General features: G+C 24.4%; 3 protein-coding genes across 3 annotated transcripts in view; 2 read left to right on the top strand and 1 right to left on the bottom strand.

Moving 5' to 3' along the window:
* The window catches only part of LOC122718866 (mediator of RNA polymerase II transcription subunit 12), a 9,733-nt gene extending 4,073 nt beyond the window's left edge, over window positions 1–5,660 (top strand). The window contains exons 4-11 of the mRNA XM_043944242.1: window positions 94–625; window positions 723–1,316; window positions 1,558–3,272; window positions 3,359–3,784; window positions 3,862–4,333; window positions 4,416–4,684; window positions 4,794–4,955; window positions 5,304–5,660. Coding sequence (XP_043800177.1) covers window positions 94–625; window positions 723–1,316; window positions 1,558–3,272; window positions 3,359–3,784; window positions 3,862–4,333; window positions 4,416–4,684; window positions 4,794–4,955; window positions 5,304–5,510 — 4,377 coding nt within the window. The 3' untranslated portion in view covers window positions 5,511–5,660. The remainder of the gene's footprint in view (window positions 1–93; window positions 626–722; window positions 1,317–1,557; window positions 3,273–3,358; window positions 3,785–3,861; window positions 4,334–4,415; window positions 4,685–4,793; window positions 4,956–5,303) is intronic.
* Window positions 5,661–7,210: 1,550 nt separating this feature from the next.
* LOC122718668 (40S ribosomal protein S23) lies at window positions 7,211–8,116 on the top strand. The gene is made up of 3 exons (XM_043943899.1): window positions 7,211–7,229; window positions 7,563–7,722; window positions 7,799–8,116. The coding sequence occupies exons 1-3, from the start codon at window positions 7,226–7,228 to the stop codon at window positions 8,064–8,066; spliced, it is 432 nt and encodes a 143-aa protein (XP_043799834.1). The 5' UTR covers window positions 7,211–7,225; the 3' UTR covers window positions 8,067–8,116.
* Window positions 8,111–10,578, bottom strand: LOC122718667. The gene is made up of 6 exons (XM_043943898.1): window positions 10,251–10,578; window positions 10,096–10,154; window positions 9,890–10,015; window positions 9,168–9,395; window positions 8,476–8,667; window positions 8,111–8,361 (listed from the first exon to the last, which is right to left on the bottom strand). Exons 1-6 carry the CDS (start codon window positions 10,456–10,458, stop codon window positions 8,224–8,226), a joined length of 951 nt encoding a protein of 316 aa, XP_043799833.1. The 5' UTR covers window positions 10,459–10,578; the 3' UTR covers window positions 8,111–8,223.
* Window positions 10,579–10,838: the final 260 nt, after the last annotated feature.

The following is a 10,838-nucleotide window of genomic DNA, read 5'->3' as shown; positions in this document are numbered from 1 at the left end:
TATATATATATATATATATATATCTAACTAAATATGAATTAATGATTTTTTAATAACGAATATAATATTACTAATTTTATATTTTATTTTTAGGATGAAACATGTAGTCAACATGATTGTAATCAACGACATGTATTACTTTATGGAGTAGGTCGCGTTAGAGATGATGCTAGACATATTGTTAAAAGAATGACTAAAGAAGTATGCAAATTATTTGGAAAAAAATTTAGTATTGATGTTGCGGAAGGTGGAAAAGTAAAAAAACATTCTCGGAATGAATTTAACTTCGAAGCAATTACATTAAAATTTCAAAATTTGAGTTATTTTGATCAACATGTAGTAACATGGCAATGTGCAACACAAGTTATAGAAATGTTGAATACTTTTGCGCTGGCTGGATCGTCTTATTTACCGGTTCAAGAACATGTAGCATTTTTATTCGATTTAATGGAATTAGCATTAAATATATATGGTTTAATAGATGTTTGCATACAAATATTAAAGGAACTTCCAGAAGTTGAAACACAGTTAGGAGTTAGAAATAGTCAGCTCGTTAGAAGTTATACTACAAGTTTAAGTTTGTATGTTGTAGGGGTATTAAGAAGATATCATTGTTGTTTGTTATGTAAGTATTAATATTATAAATAAAATTTATTATATATATATATATTTTGTGAAATATTTAAGTAATAGACATTATATATTTAGCTTAATTATTTCAGTGTCTCCAGAACAAACGACGGCAGTATTTGATTTACTTTGTAAAGTGGTAAAGCATGTATCTAATCCTAGCGATTGTAGTTCCGCTGAACGATGTGTATTGGCACATCTTTACGATTTATATTCATCTTGTTCTTTGCTGAAAACGAAACCACATGGAGTGGAAGCATTTAGTAATGCTTATCCTAAAATTCGAACAGCTCTTTATAGTACATTACAACCGACAACGTCGAGTCATGTATATAATTCGCAATTCATGGTGGACGTTTTTACTAGTCCAAGACGAGGAGGGAAAATCGAACCACAATGGGCTAGACAATTGAATGAGACACCGGCAAATCGCTATAGTTTTGTTTGCAATGCAATAGTTGCAGTTTGTAGCGAAACGGATAACGATAAATTAAACGACATCGCAATAACATGCGCAGAATTAACAGCTTGCTGTAATGCACTTAATGCTGAATGGCTCGGAGTTCTTATGGCACTTTGTTGCTCTTCAAATAGTTCTACTTTTTATATTGATGTATTAAATCAAGTTGATGTACAAGATTTAAGCATACATAATTCTTTGGCTGTATTCACATCAATTTTAATTGGTAAATTTTATATTAAATTTATATTTATTAATTTTGTTGTCTTTGTTTATAAAAAAAGTTTTTAAATATTCAACAATTTTGCATTAAATTAAATATATAAAATAATAACAAATTAATAAAAATTAATATATTATTATAATAGACATTTTTGATGAAGTATTAAATTTATTAAAATTTTTATTAATAATTATGATAGATAATTTAAGAATAAATAATTAAAATAATTTTTTTCTGTTTACAGCAAGACATTGTTTCTCTTTAGAAGATTTTGTTGTACATATAGCATTGCCATCATTAGTTAAAGCTTGTAATGAGGGTCGTGGAGATGCAGATATGGAAGCTGAAGCTGGAGCACGTTTAACATGTCATTTACTTCTACGACTTTTTAAAACAGTTGAATGTCCTCAACCAGCACTATATTCTGTGAGCACAAGCCCTCATCCTTTACCAAATGGAAATTCCAGAGGTTACAGTATAAAATTAAGTTGTGACAGACATTTGCTGGCAGCTGCTCACAATAATATTAGAGTTGGTCCAGTTTTAGCTGTACTTAAAGCTATCTTAGTTGTTGCTGATGCAACTGCTGGTAAACAACCACCAAAGAAACCAGATGTACCAATGAATCATTCAAATAAAGCAGGAGGACCAGCAAGTGTTGGTGTCGGTGTTGGTGTGACTACAGGTGGACCAAGTGAATTATCTATTAGCCATATCTTAGGTACCAGTGATATTTTAGGAGGTGGCGATGATTTGGGACTTGATTTAGCAATATCTTCATCTAGTAGTAGTGCTGGAATGACTACAGAAAATGTAAAAGGATTGTCAGACTTTGCACAACATGTTCTTAGACAAATTTGCAGTCAAGAATGGGTACTAGAAAGATGTTTGCAAAATCCAGAAGAACTTTGTCATCCTGATATGTTGCTTGATAATATGCTGACACCTCGTCAAGCTCAACGATTACTTCATATGATTTGTTATCCTGAAACTTCTACAGATGCATTTATTGATCAAAAGACTCACATAACAAATATATTAGAAAATCTGGAACAATGGAGTTTAAGAATGTCATGGCTTGATTTGCAACTCATGTATAAACAATTTCCTCCAGGATCAAACGAACTTTCACAATGGTTAGATACTGTTGCTAAAGCTGCAATTGATGTGTTTCAATTGAATACTATGACTAGTAAATCAGACAAACGATCTGGTTCAATATGGTTAGTTGCGCCACTCGTTTCAAAATTACCAAGTGCGGTACAAGGTCGAGTTTTAAAAGTAGCGGGTCAAGTATTAGAATCTGGAAATTGGTCAAAGACAGCAACAGGTCGTGAGAGAAATAGATCAAAATCACCATCTCTATTTAATCATCAACCTTTCCTTTCGTTAGTACTCACTTGCCTTAAAGGTCAAGATGATCAAAGAGAAGGTCTTCTGATGTCTCTACATTCACAATTATCGCAGTTCTTAAATATTAGTAAAGAAGAGAAAAATTTCGCTACCGAAGATCCTAAAACGAGAGAAGTATTGCAAGATGCATTGCAATTAAGATTTAGTCTCGTCGGTGGAGTTTTTGATACTATACAAAGAAATACTACCGCTACTACAGACTGGGCTATTTTATTGGTTCAGTTGGTTAGCTATGGTGTTATAGATTTAAATAATAATTCCGAATTATTTACCACTGTCATAGATATGTTAGCAACCTTAATACATTCTACATTAGTTTCTGACTCACAATCTGAAAAAGACGAAAATAAGAAACACTATCAAAATTTGATGAAAAAGTTAAAAAAGGAACTTGGTGATAGAAATTCTTCCAGTATTCGATATGTCAGACAATTGTTACCACTGCCAAAATTAACAATGGAAGTTATTACATGTGAGCCAGTTGGATGTTTAACAGACACAAAAGGCAATAAAATAGCTGGTTTTGATAGTATTGATAAGAAACAGGTAAAGAAACATAAATTAAAATATTTTGTATAGTATTTTAATTTAATAAAAGAAAAAGAAAATGATACAAACATATGTTAAATTAGGGTTTGCAAGTATGTGATTCTCAAAGAGTATCTGCATGGGAAGTGTTAGAGGGCCATAAAAATCCAGCACCTATTTCTTGGGCTTGGTTTAGAGCAGTTAAATTAGAACGTAAACCTCTTACATACCAAAATGCTCATAAACTTTTACGATATCATACACATAGTCAAATTAGACCTCCTAGTCATTATTTGGATCCACCACCATTACCTCCAGAAGATTTAGAACCAGATAAAAAGGAATCAGAACCTGGTAAAGCTGATACACCTATGAGTATTGATTCCCCTGGAAGAGTAGCAGGCAGTGTTGGTGGTAGTGGAATTGGTAATACTATTACCAATAGCAAAGGAAAAGCTATGAAGACTCGAAGACATAGAAGAAATAAAGGAGCTGCTACACCTACCACACCTGTTTCACAGCAAATTCAGGTTTTTTTTTTTGACTTTTTATTTCAATTTTTAGTATTTTTTCATATTTTTTAATATTTTTTATATTTTATATGAAGCAACCACCAAATCAATTACAACAAATGGCATTTGGAAATCAACAAGTACCTGTCAGTCAACAACCTGGAATGTTTACTAATCAACCACCACAACATCAACAACCTTGGTATACTAATCAACAAACTCATACACCAGCTCAACAATATGGATATGGTCAACAATTACCACCAACTCCAGTTGGACCAAGATATGATAGGCCAGGCATGAACAATCAATCAAAACAAGCACTTTCTCATATGTTACGTTTACGGTTACCGTCTAATCAATTAATAAACTCTCAACAACAACCAAATGCTACACCTGTTGGTGGACCAGGAGCGTTTCAAGGAATGCAGAGACAACAATTCATTAGGCAACAATTAAGAGCTCAACATGGAGCTCCTAATATTAATCCACAACAAGGAATGTTTGCTTCACAACAACAGCAACAGCAGCCACAACAACAAGGAATGTATACTGGAATGCAACAAGGTAATATAATAATTTATTTTGTAATAAATATCTTAGAGTATATAGTTATAGTATAACATATACTATGAATAATATTTTTTAGCAGGAATGAATCAAAATTATGCAGGATATGGAGGTCAACAAATGATACCACAGCAACAACAACAACAACAACAACAGCAGCAAGCACCTCAACAGGCACAACAGCAGCAACAACTATTGCAACAGCAGCAGCAGCAACAAGGTTTAATAAATCAACAACAGAATATGATGTTTACTAATCAACAACAAATAATGGGACCTCAAAGAGGACAAGAATATATACCACAACAACGTATGCAACCTGGAGCTACAAGACCACCGTACCTTCAGGTACCATTTAAGAAAAAAGTAGATATAATTTTAATAAAAATATTTTTGACAAAACATTTCGAAATTTTTTTTTTTAATTTTAGAATTAAAAATTATTTATATTTTTTAGGCTCCAAATGTCACAATGAATACAATGGGTCCAATGGGAGGTGGAGTTCAAAATCAACCAGCACCACCATATCGACAAACTAGTGGGAAACCTGGTACTGTTGGAGTAACAGGTGTAGGCACTAGTAATGTTGGTTTACAACAAAATCAACAATTTCAACAGGTAAATTTATTATATTATTTTTTTCGTATCACAGATTTGAAATATCTTAATATAGAATTGTATCATATTGAAAATTTTGATTTATTTCAATTGTTCAATATCATTTAAATAACTAAAAAAAAGCAAGTAATGAAATTCTTTATAAATTTTAATTTTTCTATAATTAAAAAAATCAAAATTATAATCATAAAATTATATTATAATTTATCATCATATCATCATAATTTTATTGCATTGTATTAAGTCTATTTATACATATAAAAAAATATAAATACAACATATACATACATGATTAAATTTAGATTAAATTTATTTTAAATAATTAGCTTTAATTATTTGAATTATTAGCAACAGGCGATAAACCAACAACGTATGAGACAACAAATGCTTGCAATGCAACAACAACAACAAGCACAACAACAACAACAAGCACAACAACAGCAACAACAAGGTAATGCTGCTGGACAACAACCAACTCAGCAATTGGTAACGCATTTACAGCGGCACTTGAGTCAACCACCGCAACATTATCAACATCAACCGCCGCCTTATTAGGATTTAATATGTAAATAATTACGATAATTGTATAATTTACATAAAGCGTGTAAATCTAGTTCACAAGAGTTATATAACTTAATTTACAATGAATGTAAAGCGTGCCATGAAAAAGGCAATAAAATGGAAAGAATTTCAGAAAAACATTAAAAACTATTTCTTTGGTTTTTATTTTTTTTTAATATTAATAGTTTATATACAAAAAACTTTTATTTATTTTTTTTAACAGTTTATTATTTATATATTTGTAAATCAAATATATTAAAATACAATTTTTTTTTTGTAAAACTGATAATAAATTGCATATCAATTTTTTGAAATTAATAATAGTAAATAATAATAGTAATATTAATAGTAATAATAATAGTAATAGTATAATATAACTTATTTGTCAAATTCGTTACAGATAAATAATGAATTAAATAAAATTTGATTATTAATATTAATAAAATTTATTATTTTATATATCTACATTAAATATTCTAAATATGAATACAAAAAATAATACAAAAAAATAAATTTATCAATATCTTTATTAATATAAAAATATTTTATATTAGTAAAAACATTTATATAACATTTTTTTTTACAAAATTTAAAAAAAAAGAAAATAACTTTTTAAAATACTGTATTATATAAATTTATTATAGATTAATCAACATTATTACTTAATTTAATAATAAATATATTAATAAAAATATAAACAAAAAGACAAATAATATAAAAACATATAAATAATATAAATATATACAAAAAAATTATTTTTTTTTAATAACCTTTAATAATTATTTATTTAAATACTAAATATATATTTTTTATATAAAATATATATTTTTTATATAAATATAACTTTTATATAAATATATATTTATAAAAAATATATATTATAATATTTTAATTTTTTTTTATTTAAATCTATTAATCTATTAATATTATATTCAGTTAAATTTATTAAAATTTATTTAAATTATATTTAATTATTGTAAATATTTTATTATTATATTATTTCAAATATTATTTTGTTATAAATTTTGATCACATGATTTTGTTCACATCCGATAATTCAACTCAATGAAAATAATTTTATTAGATGAAGTTATTATATATAATATATGATATTAAATGATATTATGTAAAAAAATATATACATTATTCACTGAATTAAGTTATTATATATATAAATATTATATATAAATGAAATAAATATATAAAAGAATTTATATATAAAAGAAATAAATTAAATTATTAAAATTTAAAATAAAAATATGAAATAAAAATGCGCATTTTAAATAACAATGTCAATATTCTATTCACATTTTGTCAGCCAACAACTAATTGTATTATTATATGTCATTTTTCATATTTTTACACTGACATGTGTCTTGAAAATTTTAAAAATATTCTCTTGAAAAAAAATATTTCTTATAATATATTTCTTATATTCGTCCTTCGATAACATTTAAATTTAATATAACATTTTGTTATTATAATTAGAAGAGATATAAAAGATAATTTATTTAAATGAAATAAATAATGCTTATAAATAAAATAATGTTTTGTAAAGAAATAAAATATAATAATTTTTTAGCAAAATTATTATATTCATATTTATGTTATAATAAACATATCTTTTTTTAAATGCATCAGTAAAATTTACATGATATTTCCGTTAATGAAAGTTAGTTCTCTTCCGGTTATACAGCATACTGAGTAAGATGGGTAAGTGGTCGATGTTAAAATTATGTTGTTTTTAAAAATCTAAATTTTTATTATTAAATGTATATTGTTCTTATTGATTATTTAATGCTTTTAATTATAATTTTCTTAAGTTATTTAATAAAAAATTCTTAACTAATTTATTTTAAATTATATTGAATACAATATTGCATATATATCTGTAAAATTAATTAAATTTATCATGGAATTAATGCTTTATTTTTTATAATTTATAACATTTCTTATTTTTTTAATGAGAAATATAAGCAGTAAATTAAAATTTAAAAAAATTAAATAGTATTGAACAAAAATTACCTGTAACCTAACTTTTTATAGGTAAACCGCGTGGTCTTCGTACTGCACGTAAGCATGTAAATCACAGACGCGATCAACGTTGGAACGATAAAGATTATAAAAAAGCTCATTTGGGTACAAGATGGAAGGCCAATCCATTCGGTGGTGCTTCTCATGCAAAGGGTATCGTATTAGAAAAAGTGTATGTATATTTATATTAATATTTTTTTTATTTGAAATATTTTTGTAAATATTTTCATTAAATGTTATTATTTTAGTGGTGTAGAAGCGAAACAGCCGAATTCTGCTATCCGTAAATGTGTACGAGTACAATTAATTAAAAATGGCAAGAAAATTACAGCTTTTGTACCTAGAGATGGCTGTTTAAATAATATTGAGGAAAATGATGAAGTTTTAGTCGCAGGATTTGGTCGTAAAGGTCATGCTGTAGGTGATATTCCAGGAGTTCGATTCAAAGTAGTGAAAGTTGCTAATGTTTCGTTACTTGCACTTTATAAAGAAAAGAAAGAGCGACCTAGATCATAGAACCATTGTCATGTATTTCTAATAAATCTATATAAAAGTTTTTAAAAAAATTAGTATATTATTATTATACCTATAAATATTTTATTTTAATGAAATTACATAAAATATAAATTTAAAAGTTGATTTAAAAAACATTTAAGAAAATTAGTATTACAAATTAATTTTCCAGCTTAACATTTATAGCTTCTTCGGTATTTCTCACAGTATTTTCAATAATTTCACTTAATGGAGTATTTGATTTCTTTATTTCTTTTGGTATATTGGTCTCCAATATTTCTTTCCTTGCTTGTAGAAACTAAACATTAATTTATTATGGAAATTATAAATATTTTTATAAATTATTATATTATAAATTATAATTATAATTTTATAAATTATAATGTTAATATTAATAGATAAAAATATAAACCTGTATTAAAGAAGAAAAATTTGTGTATATATCATTAATATCAGCATCCATGGAATATATATTATTTGTCACAGTTTTTGCATCAAAAATTGATTTGCATGATTCAATTGATAAAAATGTTTCTATAAATTTTTTTTTCTCTTCATTAAATAATAAATCTTGATCAACTTTATTATTTTCCTTATTTTCATCCTATATTTTTTATATTTTGATATATTATTTTAGCATAAAAAATATATAAAAAAATATTCAGGCAAATAAAAATATAAAATTTAAAAGATAATTCTAGAAATTAAAACAAATATAAATGTTCATACAAAAATATCTATTGAAACTTACTTTTCAAAAATTATAAATAATTCAATTATATAGATGAAGTGAGATAATTTATCTTCTAATATTTTTGTAAATCAATTTTTATATTTGTTTCATTTCAAATATAATTCAAATATTCTGTAATATTATACAATATATAATGCAATCAACAGAGAAATGATTATAATATAAATTATTAAATTAATTTATAAATTATAGAAATGAATAATGCATTAAAAAAAAATTTGAAAATAAATATATTAAAATTAAATATATGCATATTTACTTGATTTTCTTGAAACCCAAATAAAAAATATGTTAAATATATTATGATACAATAATATATGTTATATATAATATAAAATATATTTACTTACCGTTTCATAAAAAATCATTTCTTTTTCAGTTATATTCCAATTACATATCACTTCACATGGATCATGTTCCATTAAATATTCTTTGTTTTCAGATTTATAAATTGATGATAATTCTTGATGTTCATTCAAACATTTTTGTAAATTGTCAAAATATTCTATAGATTCAGAATAATTTAATTGAGGTTCAATATTATATGTGAATGTACTTGAATCTTCAATTGTATAAACCTGACATAAAAATATATATATATATACATATAAATATATAAATATTATATATAGTAAATATATGATATATAAAGCATAACAATAAATTTTTCAAAAATATTTGAAAAATATTTAAAAAATACATCGAAACATATATAGAATGTACAAAAAATCTGAAATATATTGTAAAATATTAAATTTTTCAACATTTTACATATATATATATATATATATATATACATATAGATTGCTAAAGATTCAATTTCAAAACATATAACAGAATTTCATTTAAAAATAATAAGTGTTATTTTTGTTTTAGAAATTATATATATATCTAAAAAACTTATTATATTGTAAATAATTATAAATAATTATTTTTATGTTATTTAAAGAAAAAGAGTTACATAAATACATATATTAATTTTAAAGATAATAACTTAATTATGCTATATATATCTCATTTAATATATATAAGTTTAAATTATATATTTATTTTTCAAATATTTATTTATTACATTTAATATATCATCAGTTGATTTTTTTATATCATATTTAATTTCAGAAGATTCTATGAATATACACTTTATAAAATCTAATAATAATCTTAAAGTTGGAATTTGTTTTTCCAATGAACAATTTCCCTGTAAATGAGTACAATTTTATTATATACAAATAACAAAAAATTAAAAAAATAATATAAGGAATTGAATAAATTACAAACCAATAATAATTTCTTATTACTGCAAATACCAATTTCAGAATAAGACATTAATAATTCTTCTATAAAAAATGAAAATCAATCAATAATTCTTTTGTAAAAAAAATCTTATATATTATAATGTATAAAATATTAAATATTGTACAATTATAACAAACCTTCTAAAGCAGTGCCTTTTAATTTTTGTAATTTTACAGCTGTCGCAGGAGATTTTTCAGCCAAAAGCCAAGACAATAACGAAAGTCGATTTTCTCCACTAAGAATTGTTAATTCTAAATTTTTTATTGACGCTGTTGTAATTTTTGGATATCTTATTTGTACTAAAATGTTATAAAAATCGGTCATAAGTTCTTCTATATTACTCATTATTATAAACACAATATGCTAATCTTTGTTTTGTTATATATAAATTATATTTTATATCTCATTTATTTTATTTTTGAATCTTTTAATATATATCTTTTTATAATAATTTATAATAATGCAAATTAAATAAAAGAACGCATAGTTAATTTTACAATTCAAAGTAAATTACTTATAAATGTATAATATCTATAAAATTACATGTATTTTAGTACTATGTGTTGCTGGTAAGTTGGCAATGAAAAGAATATGGATTTGATTGGTCAATTTTAAATCTAATATACTTATAAAAATAGCACGCATATTTCACATTTTATTAATAAAATTGTATCACAAAAAAAACAAAATTTTATAAGAATTAGAAGTTTATTGCAAAAAATTTA

Source organism: Apis laboriosa, unplaced genomic scaffold (genome assembly GCF_014066325.1).
Source record: "Apis laboriosa isolate Shangri-la unplaced genomic scaffold, ASM1406632v1 scaffold68_cov148, whole genome shotgun sequence".
Taxonomy (NCBI): domain Eukaryota; kingdom Metazoa; phylum Arthropoda; class Insecta; order Hymenoptera; family Apidae; genus Apis; species Apis laboriosa.
The sequence above is the reverse complement of the archived record's forward strand: the minus strand, read 5'-3'. Positions and strand labels throughout refer to the sequence as shown.